Genomic DNA, 21,942 nt, shown 5'->3' with positions numbered 1-21,942 from the left:
GCTCAACGAAATGTCAATAAATATCAAATAAATATAAATGCAATACACATGCATATACAACTATATACTTGCATATATGTATGTGCAGATATAAAATAAATCGATTGTTGGATTGGTTTTGTGGCTTTTTTCGCATGTTTCAGTAAGCAATACGAAAAACAATCTACAGCTAAAAAAAAGAAAATACAGAATACCAAAAATATTTATAAAATTCCCAGTAACTTGGTGGGATAAACATTTTCTGTCGTAAAAAGAGAGTCTGCCAAACAGATTTAATCAGAAACATCATCAGCATCCAGCTAATAATATTCTGTACAATATTCACCACATAAAATGGAGGGCAAACATTTGAGTTGGTTTGTGGCCATCGTTTTGGGTGTGTTAATATTTAAAATGCACATATACGAAGCCTTTGGCGAACAGGATGAGGATATACCACACAATGAGTAAGTTTCCTGTATAACAAATTTTTCATATTCATTTCTATACAATGTACATTGCTATTTTCAATTATGATAATGTGAATTGGTTTGGCTTAATTTCCTCTAGCAGGATATTAATTGTAAATTTGTTCATATGAAGTCAAACTCATCTTTAGCGCACATTGAAATTAAGTTTTGCTTGCCAATGGCAAACTATAAAATTCTTGATAAATTTATGCAAATTTCAACAGTTATTTCTGTGTTTTGTCTTAGCTAACTTAACTTGAAATTTCAAAGTAGAAGACAAACTGTTGGTCAACAATAAGTGAAGCGAATTGCAAACTTTATAGTTTATGAGAATAATATAATAATTATTCAAAATAGGTAACCGAATTATTGTTAACTTTATTCATGAACTACAGTTAAGGAAAGATATACAAAATGAGCACATTCAAAATTGCTAAACTGTGAAATGTTTCAAGGTGCTTAAGCCGAAAACTTTTTAGAAGTTCACTTTTTAACATTTCTTAATGATAATAAATCGATGATAATAAAGGAAAAAATAATAATAATCATAATAATACTCATAATCATAAAGCTTAACATATAACAAATAAGGACAATTCATATCTTTCGATTCATGTAAGAAATATGTGGCTCGATAATACGAATCACAGATATATTTAGGAACATTGGAATCATGTGCCTAATAACAAGCTTTTCACCATTACATAAGGAACACTATCGATTTCCTAGTAGAAACGTTTTCAATGTAAAGTGATTTTTCAAATTTTGTCCAATTTTAAATATTTATGTGCATATATCGAATGTCATGTGAAAGCAAAAGCAATATTAAAAGGACATGACCAATTACAAAAAATTGAGCATTCGAGTAGTTCGATTGGACGTTTGTGTTCCCGAGTCTTAGGGTGTTTCTTAGGGCCTTAAAACTTTCAATTCTTTGTTCTAGCTTAGCCATATGTCTTATGCCCTTTCTTAATGAAGATGTACCTTATATTCTAGGCATAGGTTTTACCTATCGCGCAAGGTAAAATATATAAAATATATAGTATAATAATAATATAAGCCGATGGATATATTTGGAAATCCCACATAAACCAGTTGAGGTCCCTAATTTTGCAGGATTCATAAAAAAAGGGGTGTCTCACTTCTCCTAAGCTGTACTTGTATTAAGACAGGCCACATCATGAAGCGAGTTCAGATGATTGGCTTCCAGATGCCTAAGCCGAGTAACTTTTGAGGTATTCTCAGAACGTCGATTAACCTACATTTTCTGCAGCTGTGCAGTCTCCTGAATCGCCATAAGGCAATGTCCGATGCGCTTCATTCCTAACACCTGCGTTGCCACTCTAGCTATGCCTCAGGTAATGAAAGTATTCCACCTGGCATTTGGTATAATGGTTGCTTAGCGTGTCAATTCTTTTAATAGTGTTAAGAAATAACAACATTTTATGTCGATAAGAAATATTTCTGCGACTAGCAATCAATAAAATGAGCGTTATCTATCCCCTACTGAACTTCTTGAGTGGATAAATGAGACACTGAATTGGGATTATACGCGTCTAAATGATTTGTCAGCCAATTGTCAGCGTGAAACCTGATGACATCAATATGAAGAAAGTGAAATGGTCAATCAGTACAAATTTTGATCATATTCAGAATATCCGACTACTCCAGATGAGTTTCCATCGCACATGTGTCCAGAAGGATATTCCTGGACTTGCTAATAAAGCGTACTCTTTAAGTAATTTGGAATTTGCTCGTTAGTTTTGCAAGTTCTTTATTACCAATCATCAAACATCTGCTGTAGTTAACTATGATGCCTCGGCTGAAAGAATGTACCCTCCAAGCCAAACAGAGTACATAACAATTGTCGCTCAAAATGACCAAACCGAAGACCTTGAACTGTGCTGCTACTATGTAACTTAACGATTTGTTTGGTTCGCCACCAATTCAGCACAATCAATTGGGACACCACCAGTTCGGCACAAGCTAAACGTCATCAGCAGATCATTAACTTAAATCCAATTAAATCCATCGATGATGCAGTGATCAATCAACTAAATAAGGTTTAAGAGGAATTGCAGGATAGGGCTTTAGCTTTATTAAAAAAAAAGATAACTCAGAGATTGAATCAATTTTTGTTCCAAGAATATTCGTGATCTTCCAAAATTATCTGATGATGATAGTTCTTCATACAAATATAAGCAAATACTCATTGATGATAATGATAATGACGATGATTAGGATGAGGACATGCAGAATGTTCGAAATAAAGGCAAATTGATGGAAGCTATGCACGAATTGACTAATTTGAAAACCATATATCACAATATAGCACGAGAAGTGACCTTTTATAATGTTCTTTAAATGGAACAAAGTTCCTCTTTTAAATCGAGTTGAGATCTTAAGTATGTTTAATGTACGAGAATTGGTTGATTCCAATAAATATTTTGTTTATCCAAATTGTCAATATTAATCAATTATGTTTTAGCAGTTGTGTAGAGCAAAGTTTATAACGAACAACATTTTTAAGTTTATAATACAAATTTTAATATGTTTTGATTTTGTTCTGTTCTCTTTTATGTTTTTTTATTTTTTTGAAGCAATCTCTATGTATCTATAACTAAACTGAATGAAAAAAGGGTCTTTCTCTGAATGTGAGCAAAATAAAACGAATAACAGACGATGCTATGATTTTATTTGTTCAAATATTCAGTAAAGAGACTTATTTTAAGATTTATCGAAATACTCAAGTGACATTTACGAGCTCTGATATTTAGAGCGCAATATTCCGATTCCGATTTGATATCAAATTTGTATCAAGATTCTTTAAAGCAAATGTCGCTGAATGATTAGACACCAATAAAAATGTAATACATTGAAGCTATTTACTTTATTCTAATAGTTATAACAGATTTGAATTAAATCATAAAATATTAAACTTCTCGAGTATTCGATTTAACTCAACAAAATACTTCTTAGTACATGTTTGTGATGATCAATCATAAAATTCAAACAAAAGATGAGTTCCATTTATCCCCCCGTATTCAATATAGGAGTTTTAATTTACATATATTAAAAACTTTAGCATGTTTTTATCATTATAAAATTCACATTTCGAATTTTCAGATAATTTACTGTCCCCTCTCTACACACTCACATATTTATTTTATTTCAATGGCCAGAAAACTTTTCACATTAATTTCATTACCCAAAAACCAATTTATTTAAGTTTATTACTTTGTTTATCTCATACATAAAATATTTAATGTTTTATTTTTCCATTTTGTGAAAGAAACTCTTGAAAGATTCCACGAAAATGTGAATAGTTAGGAAAACATATGGTAGGCGATGTTTAACAATAGTAAGTGATAAAAAAAAGGAAATAACAAAAACCTAACAACTTGAAATTGGAAAAAGTTTTTCATATTAAGTATGGGAAAAGTCGACGTTAAAGAAATATGACAAGAACATTTGATAAAGTCAGAGTTTTGGTTTTTGGTTTTTTTTTTTCTTTTTTGAACGTAACGCATCGCACATGTGTGCTATGTTGATGAGATACTTTTGCTCATATATGCGTATCTAATGGATACATAATAGGATTTTGCAATTAGTGCGACGATGTGAAGGTGGAAAGAGACCGAGAGACAACGTGGGAGCGAATGAAAGCGAGTGGGAACAGGAAACCAGCACACACACACACACACACACACACACACATAACCGCAGCGCTCACTTGGCTAATTAACCCAAAACCAAAACTGCCATTTGCAGGCCAGGACAACCAAGGACAACTAAGGCAAAATGGTTAGCTTCAGGGCAGGGGCCGAGTTGGGACGGCATGAAAAGCGGAAGCCGGAACCAGAACCACTAAGTGATTTTTCTCTCTTTTTCTCCTGCCTCTTTCTCTCTCTCTCTCTCTCTCTCTCTCTCTCTCTCTCTCTCTCTGTCTCTTTCACTCTCTGTTTTGTATGTCTAATGTTAGTTTTATTTATTGAAATTAGTTTTAGCATTTGCGTTTCTATGTCGACTTTTTGTTTGTTGTTGCAGTTGCTCTGCCTTTTGGCTGTTTGACATACAATAATAAAAAACCAGAGGGCCGGGGCTAACTTCGACCGCGTCAAAGTTTGTATACCCTTGCAACTTTTATGGTAACTCTTTCCTTACCTAAAGCCATCAAAGTGGAAAAACGTTCAAGCTAAAAAGGCTAACATTTGCGAAAGAACGGCCTACAATCTTAGCATAGCAAATAACGACGATATTGATCAAAGTCACTGTTTTCCACCGATCGTTCCTATGGGAGCTATATGATATAGTTACCCGATCTTTATCAAATTCGGCACAGACATTAATAGATATATAAAACTAACAAATATTTAATTTGAAAGCAATCGCGTCAAAAGTAACGAAGTTATTGACAAAAGTCACTGTTTTCGAAAGATCGTTTCTATGGGAGCTATATGATATAGTCACCCGATCCTGATCAAATTTAGCACAGTCGTTTATATGTGTAATTAATTCACCAATATGAAATTTCATGACCATAGCTCAGAAAATAACAAAGTTATTGAGAAAAGTCACTGTTCGTGACTTTGCCATTTGTATGGGAGCTATATGATATAGTGATCCGATCCGGCTGAATCCGAGATATACAACGCCTGCAGTATATACAAGCCTACATGCAAAATTTCAGCTCTGTAGCTCTTTCGGTCTAGGAGGAGTTTGCGTTGATCCAGACGGACGGACAGACGGACAGACGGACGGACGGACGGACGGACGGACGGACGGACGGACATGGCTATTTGAACTCGTCTCGTCGTGCTGATCAAGAATATATATACTTTATATGGTCGGAAATGCTTCCTTCTATGCGTTGCACACTTCTGACCAAAATTAATATACCCTTTTTGCAAGGGTATAAAAAGCAGTCATTTTCCTTTTTATACACTAGCGGCCACGGCATAACAGTTTTGACCATCAGTTCACTTGCTGAATAACTTAGTAGGCTTAGATAAAACTGACAGCTTTTATCTGACCGTTAAACAAGAGGCGAAGCCGTATATGGTTCAGCATTATGTGGACAGATACAAAAAACAAATAGTGACCACAGCTAACTACAAGCTGGTTAGGAAAGAATGAATAAAGTAAATGAAGAATCGGAGGGAGAGAGAGAGTAAATGCAGTGTAAAAGATCCATTACTATAATTATTTTTGAGAACTTTTTGTTATTGATTGAAATTTTTAGGTTAACTTATCATAAATCCTCTCAGTTGCATTACATATAATACGTTTATTGACTTATCTATATCTTAAGCTAATGAATAAATTCATTATTTGTTTTTAAAGCTTAGAAAATCAAACTGTACATTTATCAGCTCTAAAACTAATCGAAATTTCATTACAATATTCATACATTTTAATGACTTTAAAGAACTTTAAATATGGCATTAGTTAAAACCTTTAGAACCTTTGGATTGATTATTTTTAGATGTTTTTCGTATGTTGTAACTTTTTTGTGGTTTCGCATGTTCTGATCCTGTCCCGGGGTATATTGTAATTGGAGTCCCCTTTAATGAGAATGAATTAGCTTAAGATTATAGCCAATAATGTTTTTCATTTCTCTATTGAGAACTCGTACGAAGCATTATATTCTTATAGTAGCTAATTTCAATTTATCTAATGCTTATAATAATTAACATTATTCTATTTAATAACAATCATTAACTAATTTAATGCTACCTGCACATTTTGCGATTCTTACACAATTCAAGCTAAACTTGCCAAATGTTTCTTTATATCCATTAACAAATTAATTTTTTCATCTTGTTTCAAGTATATAAATTTCATGTTTTGTTTTTCTTTAATTTCCAGTTGTTGTTTTTAAGAAATATGCGTATAAATTTAATGAATTTTATTAATTTGAAACAAAAAAAAAACTTTCGTTCGTTTCTCTTTCTTGCTATGGTCTTGTTACTTTCTTTGGTTTTGCCATTTCGCTTATGTGTGTGTGTGTGTGTGTGTTTGTGTTTGTGTGTGTCACTGCTGAAATTCAATTAAATTTATTTCAACTTTTGCTGCCAGGCAACAACAAGCAACAACAAGCAACAGCAGCAACAACAACGTCAGCAACAATGAAAACAGTTGCCTTAAGGGTCTCAGCTTTGACGATTATGTTGGGTCCTGGGTTGGTCCTGGGCAACATTGCTTTTGATGTAACTGACCCAAATCTCGTTTATAGTGTTTGGGAGTACTCGAAAATCGTTATTTGCTCTCTGTTCCTTTTCGGTTTTCTTTGTCCTTCGTCTACGTCTCTGCCTGAGTCTGTTTTTTTTCTCCTTCTTTTTTGCCTTCTGCATCTTTTTCGTTGTTGATTCATTCGTCGTGGACTTTTCTTAGGCCGGTCGCATTTCCAGCTCACTACATTGCCAGAAAAGCAGCTCATTCTTGGTTTCCGCAGTGTTTTCTTGCACTGTTGTAAGCTCATTCATTTGCCTCATTTTCAGTTGCAGCATTCGCAATTTTAATGCATCTTCTTCGTCCTTGCATTGACAGCCTCCTGCTGGTCAACATATTTTTCCTTTTCACCAGTGACGAAGTGTGCAAAAGTGTGTGTGTGTGTGTGTCTTCTGTGTGTGAGCATAGGTCACGTGACACAGCCAGAAATTAAAGAAAATTTGCTATTAAACGTGAATGAGGACTCCGTATATAATATTCCAAAATGAATTACTGCAGAACAACATTAAAAACAAGCAACCACCATATTCCATTGTTTTTTCACTCTTCGGGGTCGAAATTCTCTCTCAGTAAATTGTTTAATTTTATTCCTATGTATATTTCTTAGAAGTAAATTTAAGTGACAAAGTGACGTTATTAAAATAAGGGATTGAATTATTTACTTCCAACTTATCTCTACTATCTCAATATTCTATGATTAAAGTCTTCTCAGATCATCAAGTTTCAGTAAACTTAAACTTTTTACCTTCGATTGCTTCCTCCTTCCTCTAATACTTAATTTAATTATATAAAGATGACTTATTTTGGTTCTTTGAATTGGTAGATTGGACATTGGGAATGTTTAGTCCCTAAATAGGAACAAGCAGCTTCAGTTTGAGTATTTTTCCCATTGATATACTTTTAGGCAAGTATATTTTATAAGTACTTCATAAGATGATAAACATAAAAGTACATTTCAGATTTCAATAGTTCAAAAATTGTATCCCATAACTATAAAACCATTTGGTTTTTCTATACTGTGACATTTTGCAATTCCCATTCTCAACCCAAGCAAATGCAGCCCACTTTCATATCAATAAAAGTTGATGACACTTTACGCTCATAGTTTTACGGGGCACATTCCGATTCATCAGATAGTTGTGCTCTTTGCACTTTACCCATATTGTGTTACCATCCATTTAATTAGCACCACTTGCCCTCCATTCAACCATAACTTTTGCATGCCCATCAGCATTATCCAATTTCAATCACTTTGCCACTTGGCCACTTTATTTCGCTTCATTGTTTACGCTTTTGAGTGCTGCGGGCGGATACTGCTGCTGCCCATTTGGTGCTCTCCCCCTTCCGCCCCCTCCTCAGTTGATGTGGCTTACTTATAATACAATTTTCATATAATTTAAATTCATTTTTTGGCATCGCCATAAAACTTTGTCTGTAAAATGGCTGCAGTTGCTTCTGCTGCTGGTGCTCCTGCATATAAACATGCGCTTATTTTATATCTAGATGGGGCAAGTGTTTCGTTCATGCTCTTGCTTGCTGCTTGCTGCTTGCTGCCTGCCGCCCGCTGTCTCGCTCGTCCGTTTGCCGGCTCAACATAATCAACATTGCGTATACGCAACGTGGTTGCGGTCGCTTTCCTTGTGGCTCTCATCTGGTGCTTTCCTCTCTGTCTCTCTCTTTACCCCAATTGATATTACAGATAATGCCATAAAATTGTGCAAATATTTTTGGGGCATTATTTTGCTCGGTCTTTACTTTCCCTCAACTTTTTTTCTCTCTCTCTCTCTCTTTCTCGTTTCTTTACATCTTTCTCTTTCTGTATATATCTGTTGTTCTTTCACTGCTTTTTTTTTTTTTGCGAATAATATTTCATTTTTCTTTTATTAACGCCTTGTCTTGAGTCTGGTTGGTCATGGTTTTGGTATTGCTCATCCTTTATATTCAATTTTTGGCCTGTTGCCCTTGCGTGTCGTCTTCTCCCATTCTACTTGGTCGGGTTTTATGAGTTGTGCTGTTGCTCTTTTGTTTTGCTTTTGACTTTCGCGTTTAGATTATAAATGTTTGGCAAATGTTTTCACAATAGTTAGTTCTTGTTAGCCCACACTGAGCCGAGAAAAAGAGGGAGTGTTGATTTTAGCATTTCCACCTCTCAGCGCCCCCTTTCGTGGCACACACTCATTCACCCCACCCATGTGTCATGTTGTCCCGTCTTGTCTGGGCCACAAATTGTAATGAGTTTTTGCTTGCTTCAATGTCTTGTCTTACTTGCCAGTTTATGCAAAATATTTGCTTATATTGTACATTTTGTATAATGATAATATTTGTGCTTAAAATCATTAAGTGGCCATAAAAAAAAAAATTTAATGAAACATTTATATGCAATATACATATATAATGATTTTTTGGTGTTGTTGCTGCTGCTGCTGCTGTTCGGGGGCAATCAGTCGAATAATTTATGCGAATTTAAAATCGATTAAAATTGATTTTTAATCACTGAAGTGAGGGCTTGATTTTCCAACATGATTTTATCGCATAAGTGTGTGCGTGTGTGTGTCTGTGTGAGTGAGTGGTGTAGAAGCTATAAAAATAAAATTATGGCATATGAACAAAGTTAAATAAATGCAAAATGTGTAGCATACTTTTTGGCAGACTCATTATTTTGTGTCACATATGAAGACTCATAGTTTTCTGGTAGAGATATCAACGTTTGGGATTATGTACTTCCGTAATCCGATTTGGTAAGATTTAGTAAAGGAATTCATTTCTAATCCAAGAAAATGTATTTTAGGTCTGGAACAGAGCAAATGAATTCAATAGTCTTTCACTTAAATTGATGAATAAAAATATTTGTACGTGCTTTTTATCAGTTGAACTGTAATAAATTTAAGGTACAACATTTTTTTTAATTAGAATTGGGTTTTCATTCATAGACAACTACTGCATGAGTATTACGGTTCTGTTTTAGTTTCCTTTCTTTTTTTTTTTTAATGCAGATGCATTGAAGTGAAATCTCAAGATTGACAGCAAAGAGAAATCTCATTTCAATTTCAATGATGCAAAAAACCTATTGACCTACTGCAATGTGTCTACTTTACTATCTGTTGTACCTGCCTTGGCATAAACTTGACTAACGAAAGCAGGACAGCAACAGCAAGAAGAAAAAGTGAAAAGTACCAAAGACAAAAATGAAAACTGGGTATGAAAAAGAAGCAAGAAAAAGACTGAATCTAGTTCGATGGCTTTAGAGGTGTATGGCACTTGAGCATGACATAGGTGGTTTGGTTCGTGCTCAAAAAGCCTGAAACATACAATGAAAAGTCTACACACCTGAGTGCTGAGTGCTGAACAGAGCATAGCAGAACTGAGCCACTGCCACTTGCACTTCCATATCCACTTCCGTCCGTTCCATTGTCAAGTTTTTGGCGTGCCCCAAAATGGCAAAACAAAAAAGAGGAGAAAACAAAACTCGACGTTGATGTCCTTTCATTGCCTGCTTGAGGTCTCGAATGTCAATTTTTTCTTCTAAGGTTTTCGGAATTTTATATACATATTTACTAGTTACATATACATACATATGTGTATATGTGTGTGTGCGTTCTTGGTTCTTTTGTACGTGCGTTGCATTTTACATTGCTTGGATTTCTTTTGTGATGACCAGAAAATGTGTTGACTATTTTTTTTGTAGACAAACATTACATTATATTTATATATTTTTGAAATGATAAAACAAGTTTGCAAAACAATGCGTATACTTGATATGCAATGCCCAAAAGTATGCTACACATTTTTATCTTCAAAGCTAACAAATTCACCTAGTAGCTTCTCGTTAAAAAAACTCTTTTCTTTTAGCTCTAGATAGTAGACAGATTTATATATCTATATATTATAAATTACATATTTATATATATTTTTCATTACTTTTTTTTATTCCATTTGCAATTTTTCTGTTTTTGCATTGCTGGATTATGCATCTGGCACAATTTGCTGTTTAAAACAATTTTGCATTTGACACGTTGTAGTATGATTGTGGGATGAGCTTGGGCGTTGCAATGTATAAATGTGTGGGCGTGGCAGATCTAATTACCGTCGAGGCAGCTTAAGCGAATAAACAAAATAAAGCACACAAAAAAGAACCAAAAACCAAAAAAGACAACAACAAAAAAAAAGAAAAAGCAAATAACAAACAGAGCACTAACTACTTATGACAAATGACAGTGAAAGTGCATTAAGCAGAAGCAGCAACAGAAGCGACAACTTAGCGACGTCTGGCGCATTATTCGCTTTTTATTTTGCTGTTACTCTCCTTCCAATCCCGCCCTTCAACCTACCCCATAACAATTCAGTCCCCCTTTGCCTTTAGCCTGCCACTTGTTTTTAAGCAATTAAGTGGATTTTGAATTTGCATAGAACATGACATGGTAATTTATAATGGATTGAAGTGGGATTCGTGTAGACAAATCGAATTGCTTAATATGAGTAAGCAAACAAAATCAGCAAAAACACAAGAATAGAGAATAGACATTTGTTAATGTCCAAACTTAAAATTTGGCAAAACAAAAACAATCAATAAATTTAAAGAATCAATAAATTGACTGACAAATGTTAAATGGATTTGTGTAATAAAAAAAAAAATCTTTGATATTTAACTTAATGTTCAATTCAATTTATAAGAAATCTAATGACATGATCTGATATTAAAGTTTATAAGCTTTATAAGTCCGTTAACCCACAATCGGTTCCATGATCCCCGATGGAACAACCTATCAAGTATTGCCTCATCAGTTGGTGCTCAGGAACAAATGTATTAAACTTTTGAGTGTCACTTCACAGAGCCACCGCCCAGGGGGAAATAGGTATATAAAAAATAAGTATCCCAAATTATCTAGATGGAGTAAATAAATGTACATTTGATATGGCGATTAACAATATATGTTTACCCAAATATAATCTAATTCTATTTCTACTTTTGCTTTGTCTATTTCAGAGTTCGCAATTGGGCCCTTAAATTTGGAGTGGATCTATGGGAATTTGGACGTCAGTTTACTAAAATGAATGAAATCAAAAATGTATGTATATTTACTTTATAAGAAACCGTGTAAAAAGTTAGAAAATATCATTCTTACGATTAGTCTGCCAAGAAAGTGATCTAGCTTAATATTGAAAATTACCTTTCAGATCTCTGTCTTTTAGATTTAGTTGAGTGCTTTGCTTTTTTTTCTTTGTAAGCTTCATTTGAATGATCTATTAGAATTCTGTTACAACGTTTCATGCAAAGACTTAAATTTTATTGGAATTTTGTTTAGCAAGTTTTGTTTATGAAGTAAATTCTCGTCATATGCCATATTTCTATTGAATGACGTAAAGTGATATAGTGGGCGGCAGAAGGTGGGTTAAATGCGATTAAGCAATTTGTGGCCTCATTGAGCTTTATCGCTTATATGTATGTATGCCATCTCCCCTAATTCTAAACTTATGTTCAAACATTTGTAAATGGCTTTGATTTTCTATTCAATTTGACATCATTTTTTTTGTTGTTGTTGTCTGTTTTGGGGGGCTTTAGTCTAACAAATACATTTAAGCTCTTTGAGGTACTTAAACATACATATATACGTACATATATATCGATAAGAAGTTATCGATAAATGCTTAGACGATGACTGGCATTAAGTTAGGGGGCTTAACCATCAAATGCGTCAATTTTTTCTGTGTGATTTTCGTTTTTATTTTGTGCGCTTTTTTCATGTTGTTCTTGTTTCTTCTCCTTTCTCTTTCTCTCTAATGCAATTTAAACACAAATAAGGCTAATTGAGGGTGGCTTAATGAAGGGTAGGGGTGTGAGTGTGGGTGCTGGCGGTGTGGGGAGACGGGTGTAGTGAGCTGTAAGTCTGCCTGTGTGCTATCTGTGTTAATAAGCATGGCTGTGTTTGGCTTTGGTTGACTGCGCGGCGGTCGTTGCGAAGAGGAAGAAGGATGTTGTTTGGTGGTTTATAGTCGCCGCCAAGGGAAGAAGAATTGGTGAAGTCAGTCGAGTATTTTTGCGTTTAATCAGACGTGTATGAGCTAGTGGGCTGATTATGGGCGAGCCACCATAAAAACACATACACACACACACACACACACATTATTATGGTAACAAATTACAAAGATGGCGGTCAGTCCAAATACCCTTTCTTTTCTTTGAATTGAGTTCATTTACTAGTCTTTTGAATGTTATATTAAATTTGTAACATATCAAGTACAACCAGACCGCATTATTTTGGCTGATACAGCTTACAACTCCTCCAGTCTTTAAGTTTGCTTAATTAAAAGTTTAGTAAATATTTTGAGCTTAGATTCACTGTTACATTACTATCAAAGAAAAAATAGTTAATTCGCCTTCATCATACTTACAAATAAATACATGAAGTACACAATGAAATGTTTTCAAAATTTCAAACGCTTAAAAATCAAGAGTTAACTACTTTTGATTTGACTTCTCGTTTCTTATATTATTCACATTCTTTCATTTATTTCAACTACATACTTAAGTTTCAGTTAAATTTTAAATTCAATTTTGTGAATCAACTGAGAAATTTTATAATTCACACTGTCTCTTGTTTCGTTGCCTAATAAAATTTAGATTCGAATAGTTCTAGTTCTAGCTACCTTAAACCACTTACTGGAAATTTTACTAGTCTTGATAATTCTTAAGTACCTGTAAGTAAATTCTGTATGACAAAAAACGCTAACCAGAATGGAAATAAACAACGAATATAGTCTCTCTTACTCCAGGTATACAGGGTATAGTTGTACACACACGCAAAAAAAAAAGAAAAGAGGAAAACGGTAGGCATTACTTCTCCATTCTCAGTCCCTACTGCGGCAGCTAAAATGCAAATAAATTTGCTGGCTGTGACTGTCATTGAGTCTGTAATTGTCAAGTGCCTTGTTGCTTGTTGTTGTTGTTTTTTTTTGTTGGTTTGTGCGTTGCGTTATCATTGTTGTTGTTGTTGTTGTTGGTGTTGGTGGTTGTGGTGGTGGGTGCTGCTGACTGTCGCTGACAATGTTTGTTGGTGTTAATTTAAAGCGCACGTCGCAGAACAACTGAACCAAATGTAAAAAAAAAACCCCGAAAGGAAAACGCAGGAATAAAGGACGAAGAAGAGAGAAATGAAAAATCTACGCCCAGATTGAATTAAATATCAAGTATACGCGACGTTGTCGCTCAGTGGCTGGGTCAGGGGTAGATGTCCTTGTGTCTCTTTGTGTGCCTGAGTAGATATGCATATACATGTATGCGTGTGTGTGTGTGTGTGTGTGCTTTATAAACATTGTGTCATAACAATGTGAGTGTTTATTTGAGACTGTGTGTGTATGTGTGCGTCTGTCTGTTTGTGTGTATGTGTGCGCCTTGTTAACGCCTTTCCTTTGCCTTTGTTGTGCTGTGAGAAAGCTAATAAATTGTGTGTTTAATAAAATTATTGGCATGCCGAAATGCCAAAGCAAAATATGTACACACACATATGTATGTACATACACATGTACATATAATATACACATGCATAGCATTAAGAAAAGGATTCAGAAATTGACATGGGATGGCATTGGCAGACGGCCTTTCCCATTTCATTTCAATAAAAACTTAGAATTTGAAAGCCCTTGACACTGCTTAAGGACAGAAGAACTTGTAGCAAATATTTAAATATTTTAAGTTATTTAAATCCCTTAAGAAATTTATTATATTTTGATTGTAAAAACAAACGTATTAAATTTGCATTCAATTGATATTAAAGCAATAAAGTTTGTCATGTGTTAATCAGTCATGTAAATGAAAATCTTTTACCTTCTTTCTTTGAAAGATGCAGGAATGTGTTATGATTTAGTTTAATTGTGAATAATTGAAACCTAAACCAATTCAAAACTCAAGTAAAACTGTATAAAGTGTAGAAATTTTAATGTTAATATTTTACCAAAGGATGCAAGTTATGGATCTGATTTTAATAAATTATCAATCGAAAGTTTTTTCTAATTTATTCTAGCAGCCAAATTAACTGACTATTGAATCTAATTTTGAATTAATGATTGAAATGATTATGGGAATAACAGAAATAATGACCAAGTAAATATTGACAGTTAATCATATCTTTAGTTTGACATTATAACACAAGAAATAATAGAGCAAGTTGAAGCTTTAAGTAGATTTTTTGGAAATATTTATTCTGTCAAACTATAAATCCAAAATCTATTTCAAATATGTCTAATGAATGAAGAAATATCTGTAAGCCCAGGTCTGAATCCTTTATATAACATAATTTGACCTCTATTAAGATTTTTTTAAAGCGCAATGTAGTATAAATAAAAATTTAATAACTAAAACACACTTCTCTAGACAACTACTTATTAGATCTTAATAACCAGTTAACTAGTTCATAATGATGCAGCAAATTTTAGTTAATATATTGCTATTTATTCTCTACTTTGCAAGCCAAAAATTGATTTCGTACTCATTTCAATTTTAACAACCTTTTGACTTTTTCGTTGTACTTTTTGCCATTTTGACAGCCAGTCGGTGACCTAAAAGGAGACAGAGAGAGGAAGAGAAATCGTATTGACATGGGCATTACAACTTTTATGTGAGACAATATTAATTCAATTATGTCCTGCAGTTTTGCCCTATCTGCTTCCTTTTGCTGACACAATTTTTCCTTCATTTAACTGTTGTCCTTCAAAAACTGTTACAGAAAAAGGAAAAGAAACAAAAACGAAAAGCCGAGTACATTGAAAAGTTATGGGTGTGGCTGAGAGGTCTTTTCTGCCATTTGCCGCCCTCTACCTGCTCTTCTATTCTATGCTTTGTTATTTTCTCGATGTATATGTATGTATATGTGTGAGGGTGTGTGTGTGTCTGTTTTTTTCCGTTTTCTGTTTTAGCATTTTAAAGTAGCATAATAAAATGTAAAACAAATGCAGCGCACACGTTCAAATATGCGAAAGGCGTCACAGGACACCAGCAACAGCAGCAGCAACAGTAAGCAAAATGGCTGCCCCAAATGAAACAGACAAGGTAGAGAGTCAGTAAGAGATGCAAGATATGGGTACACTTATACATATATATATGTATATGTGTATTTGTGTGGCATGCCTGTGCGTGGGGCATATTCATTTATTTTATTCCTTTCGTATGCCCTGCTGACTAGCTCAAAAAAAGCAAAAAGCGAAAGCAACAAGAACAACAAAATATCTACCTAAGCCATGAAATATGCTCTTCAGACGCAAACACAAACATACACACACACACACACACACACAAAAGAACAAAAGGGAAAAGAAAAACTAAATGTAGTGGGAACAAAAAGGAAAATACTCAATGCTAGACATTGTTTTAGCTCCCTATAAATAATTACTAAAATCAGATTTCATTGAAGACTCTCGGATCAATCATTTTGGTGACTAAAAGTGCACAGAATATGTATTTACTTTCCTATATAATTCTCCATTGTAAATGTCATTATTTTACCAAAAAAATATCCTTTCTTTTTGATTTAATTATCAAATGAGGACTCTCAATATTGTAATATCAAAACTGGAAAAATCTGAATTTCTAATGCGAGGCACAAATATCTTGTTGGGCGATGAATCAAATGAGGCTTACAAAATTAGCAGCAAGTAAAGAAATTTCCAATAATTTAAATAACTAACAAACAATTAGTTGTAGGATAATATTATTATGAAATACTTGCCAAGAATAGTGAAAGACACCAAAAACACCAAAGTAGCTTGCCGATTTATCTTTGTTTTATAAGTATTAGATTGAATCTTAAGTGGCAGGCTAATGCGACATTTAATATATTGGGTTTTTGTTATTTTTTTTTAACTTTTGTAATTATATACAATTTAAAAGATTCCTCAATTTAAAAAGTGAAACTTTGATAATTTACTGATTCCATTATACATCTACATCTACAAAACAAACAGAATTAACAAATACTTTATTAAGTTCCTATGATAATGAATATAATAATAAAGAATTTAGTCACAGAATCGCTTTTAGGAATGACGGAAATAAATTTGTTTTCCCAAAAATTGCGATATTATATAGTTCTTTATAAAGAGTTAAAAGTAAAATTAAACTAAAATTAAAATCATTTTTAATCGATATTAAAAGACGTTAAAAAGAAACCCATTTTCCTAAAAACAAATGAAAGTTGTTACGTGTTTGGTATTTTTATAATATAATATTTTATATGGGACTGGGATGGACATTTTTAGAAAACTAATAACTTTATTATCACAAAATTTTTCATAAATTTGTTTAAGATATTTCAGTGAATATAACATCATTTATGTACATAGATATAGAATAAAAACGTTCATAGTTTTACAAAATTCCTATTAAATTTCAGTTTAGACAAGAAAGAATAATTTGATAATTTTTGAAGTAACTTCGCTATATACATACATTAGGACTCACACATACACACGCCCGCAGAGTCTAAACAACGTTATATAGACCAAAAGTGACAGCCATGTTAATGTTATGCACACACATAGTCATACTCATAGATACAAACAAACACACTCACACACACACACACACACACACACACATGTTTAGAATGATGTCTCGTGTTGACTTCGACGCCATAATGGCAAATGATGATGTGTTGCTAACGATGATGTTGATGATGATGATGATGATGATGACGATGACGATGATGGTGATCATTATCGGAGGCAGAGACAGAGACAGAGTCATCTTCTTTTTCTTCATTTTCTCTCTATCTGCTCTTGCCTTCAATGAAATATGGGTCAAATTCAAGACGAAATTGCAAAAGAAATGGCAAGCATTTCTCTATCTTTCTTTTACAGCCTCTCCCACTGCCTCTTTGTTTTTTTTCTCTCTCGTTCTCTCTCCTTCGCACTTCTAGATGCAAATAAATTTAAGCGTGCGCTTATTTTGCACGTAATACAAAACTTTATAACTGCAGAATGGAGGAAAATGGCGCGTGTTGTCGTTTTTCTTTTGCATTTTCATTTTCCTCTTTGTTGTTGTTGCTGTTTTCTTTTTTCTTCTCATCCGCCTCTGGTAGTGTACTTAAGTAGCTTGCAAATTATTTTTCTTATTTATTTTTTTTTTACTTATTCTACACTTGTACTTGGCATTCGTTTTGTGCATTATTGAAGGTAAAAGTAAACCAACTGTAAGATGAGTTCATGTTGAATTTGTAATTGTCAGATGGGAGGAAGAAAAAAAGCAGCAGCCAGAATCTCGTATAAAGTAACCAGGCACCAGCATAGACCATTGACAGAATGAAAGACTTAATAATGAGCTCGTGGAATGTAAAGTGAACTGCAAAGTAAGAAGTGACCAAGTTGGAGTTTAGCTTACCAAAGAGTGAGGAGATGCAAAAAAAAAAGGATAATTGAGTAAAAGTACTTACTTGTTAGACTCCCTGCTGTTAGTAGTAGCATTTAAAGTTAAGTAGATTACCCGAAGTTCTAGACGTCACCAGGGCAGTGTTTCTTGGTGTAAGTGTTAATAGTAATAAAGCTTTTTAAGATTTAGGTAGAATGGAACTAACAGCTAATCAAGCAGTTTCGAAAGTAGAAATTAAAAGAACATCTTTATGTACTTATTTGATTAATTAATGAATACGAAAGTACTCAATTGAGTACTTGTACTTTTGTACTTTTTCATAATTACTTAAACCCTTCTTTGCTAATCAAGCAGTTTCGAAAGTAGAATTTAAAAGAGCATCTTTATGTACTTATTTGATTAATTAATGAATACGAAAGTACTAAATTGAGTACTTGTACTTGTGTGCCTTTTCATAATTACTTAAACCCTTCTTTGAGTATTTGTGTACTTCACTTTATGTACCTATTTGATTAATTAATTAATACGAAAGTACTAAATTGAGTACTTGTACTTTTTAGTAATTACTTAAAACCTTGTTTAAAATAGTTCATCTCCAAGTATTTAAGTACTCTCATATCACTTTACTAGCTGTGAAAGGACTCTTATGCATGTATGTTGAAGTACTTACAGGATATGGTTAACTTAATCCCAAGTAGTTAAAACGAAAAACTTATATTGAATGTAGATTCTCTTTAATCCACAAAACCCAATTTTCAATGAGATAAAATACTTTAATTTAATTACATTTTTAATTTGTTTTTCGTTTAGCTCTTAGCAGGGTAATCTCTTTCCGAAAATTTTAAACTCACTCACTACAAGGACTTACATTTGTATGCAGCTGTATGTCATGCTCGCATTTTCGCCACCAAACGACAACAACAGACTTAAATATTTGCATAGACAACCAACCAGTATACATATATAATATATATATCTATATATGTATGTGTGTATGTCTGCAGCTTACTTACATATAGTAGGGGGTTCCACCTTACATCATGTGTATGTATGAATGCATTTTGGACCACAAAGGGCAGAGCACTGCCACATTTTGGGAAGCCCCTTCCACGCCCTCAAGTGCGTTGCTCTTAAGTCGTGCCTTGATTTACGATTTGGTCTCTTCTTGCAGTCCGCAACAGTCCAAACACCACACACTTAGTTAGCTCAAAAACACCAAGCCGATCTGTCTCTTCATTTCCTGCACTCTTTCTATCTCTCTCTCTCTCTCTGTCTCTTGTTGGCCTTAAACAAGCTCTTTTTGCATTTGTCAGGCCAAAAGCTGCTGCTCGAGTTGGAGTCGAAGTTGCCCTAAACAAATGACCAACAAAATCTGCATTTCTGGGTTACACCCACAAAAATTATAATTGCATAGCCAGGGGACAAATAAAAACGATTAAAACAGCAGACCTAGTGAGAGGGAAACCCGAATGAAAGAGAGAGATACAGAGAGAGCGGAAAAAACACTATTCAAGAAGCTGGTTTCCACTTGTCAGACTTAATTTAGTGCACTTAGATCGCATTATGCAGAACCTAAAAAATAATAAAAATCTCTTTAAAGTTGGTAGAGGTTCTTTAGGAGAATTTTACATACATAGATGGTCAAAATTTACTTTCAACTTCCCTTACGTCAGACCAATAAGTCTTGTCATAGAAAATATATGTTAATTCTAGGGGTATGACAGTAAAAAGGATCATACTTATATATAAAGAATTGTATTCTACTATAGTGAAAAAGTCATTCGGTCCTGTCGGAATCATTTTTCTCAAGAGTTAATAACATACCTTTAGGATTACGATGGTTAACATTGTTTTTTTTTTCGTTTCGTAAAACTTTCCGTTCAATACCGTATTTAAAATTTCTATATGTCGTTGTGTACATATAACTATACTCATGAATATAGTAAATGGAAAGATTTTTAACTAATTTGCGACAAAAGTTATGATTCTCTGCAATTAATTCTTTTTTTTTTGAGATGTAATAGGACATTTGTTAAGTACTTGCTTAGATTCTAATTTTCAATTGCATCTAATACTGTAGTTGTCTTTAAATTAAATAAAATTTAGAAAGTTAAAAATGTTCTTATCATGTACCTACACATATTAGTCCATCTGTTGGTAACTGTCCAATTTGGAAGTGGCCTTCCAGAGAAAACTTTCACTGGCACTTGCAGTTCGAGTGCTCTTTGTAAAGTTTGGCAACACTTCCTTTTTATGCAGCTCTTCCTTTTTTTCCCTCATGTTCCTTATATGGCAATTAAAACAGAAGCAGGACTCAAAAGCTACCACCAGAAAGCCAACTAACTAACCAACAAACTAACTATATTTTTTTTTTCTTTTACCTAGGCAATTAAAACATGCAAAACATGCTAATTAAAACCTAAAAGTTTCCATAACTTCCCTCCACATCCAGCAGAAAGAAAAAAAATGGCTATAAAGGGAAAGGAAAAGTCAACAAACTGGCATAGTGTAGTTGTAGAGTAAAAACGATTAACTTTAATATTGAGCAGAGCAGAGAAATCTCGAAGAAAATGTTCCAAAAATGGAAAAAGCGCTTCACTGCACATGGAAACATGCGCGTTGATGCGAGACATTGTTACCAGTCGCGTTAAGGGGAGTTGGGTGGAGTAGGGCCAGGGCTTCGGAGCGACATCTTCATTAAAATCTAATTAGCGCATTGCCAGGCCAAAAAGGAGTTGCAAAGAGAGGTTAACCCCATGGAGCTTCCCTCACTTGAGAGCACATAATCAGTCAGCTAGGCGAAACTTCAGCTAGATTTCTGTCGGAAGGATTGCAGGCATCTTAGCTGTGAGACTGAGACTGTGAGCACAAAAATCACAACACAAGTGGTTTGAGTTGGGATTAATGCAAGAAAGAGATATACCAAATTTCTCTCAGTTTGCCTTCAGGTAGACGGCAGGTTACCTTCAGCATGCGTAAGCTGCTTAACTTGTGCTGGAATTTAACAGGAGCCAGAAGCCAGGAGCAAGAGATGCAGCAGCAGTGGTTCAGCGTTGTAGTAGAGCTCAGGAATGTCATTCCCATACCCATTTTCCAAAAACCTCCCATACTTCTGGATTGTCCTTGCTCCACTTAAAGTTTGCGCCAGCTGCACACGCATCCCAGCATGCGAAAGGAGTGTGGCACTAGGAGATGGTTGCGATGGGATGGGTTGGGTTCTGTTGGGTTGGGTTTGGTGGTAGTCGGTTCGCCTCTGGCTCCGCCTTGCGCAACATTTTCGAATTCCAGAGTCAACCGCAAAATGAAAAACTTTCTATGGCTGCTGCAACCCAAGCCACCCGCTGCATCCTCCACACGACCTCCCCTCAAAACCTCCTCCTCCTCCTAACCGTTTTCCACCGTCTATATATGTACATATTGTATATCGTTGTTCTTTTTTTTTCTTTTCACTCCACTGTTCCCCTTCCACTGTTAAAAGGAAGGCAGGACACTCATACACTCGTGTCCTTCGGGCGTGCATTGCATTTCGATGTTGCTCTCGTGGAAATTGCTTTATAAAATGTTGCCATCGCATAAAAGTTGTGTGAGGTTTTTGTGGGCGTGGCCATCACTAACATCTTGCGCGCTTTGATTTCCTCTTTCCCGTCGCCCGTTTCCATTTTCATACCCTGTAGATATGAGTATCAATAATTATTGGAAAGGCCTATCAAAGAAGATCCGTTTTTTAATGTGTTTACCTATTTCGGTGCATATCTAATTAGGACTTTTTAAATGCTAAACTAACTAGATGAGACCTTTTCTTCTTTCAAGCTCACAAATCAAATAAGCAAAGTTTTAGGATCAAAAAGAAATTAAGATCATTAGATAAAATTTAGAAATATTAGCTGCATTTGCTGGATTGCTTCG

The 21,942-nt window shown here is 34.3% G+C and overlaps 1 protein-coding gene across 2 annotated transcripts in view; it reads left to right on the top strand.

The window, feature by feature from the left end:
* The first annotated feature begins 213 nt into the window (after window positions 1-213).
* LOC6644015 (voltage-dependent calcium channel subunit alpha-2/delta-3) overlaps window positions 214-21,942 on the top strand; it is a 47,130-nt gene continuing 25,401 nt past the window's right edge. For both annotated transcript variants that reach the window (XM_002066929.4, XM_023176749.2), the window contains exons 1-2: window positions 214-446; window positions 11,665-11,746. In XM_002066929.4, the coding sequence (XP_002066965.2) occupies window positions 334-446; window positions 11,665-11,746 (195 nt within the window). In that variant the 5' untranslated portion in view covers window positions 214-333. The remainder of the gene's footprint in view (window positions 447-11,664; window positions 11,747-21,942) is intronic.

The sequence above is a fragment of the Drosophila willistoni genome (genome assembly GCF_018902025.1).
Source record: "Drosophila willistoni isolate 14030-0811.24 chromosome 2R unlocalized genomic scaffold, UCI_dwil_1.1 Seg167, whole genome shotgun sequence".
Lineage (NCBI taxonomy): Eukaryota > Metazoa > Arthropoda > Insecta > Diptera > Drosophilidae > Drosophila > Drosophila willistoni.
This window is presented reverse-complemented; position numbering and strand designations above follow the sequence as displayed.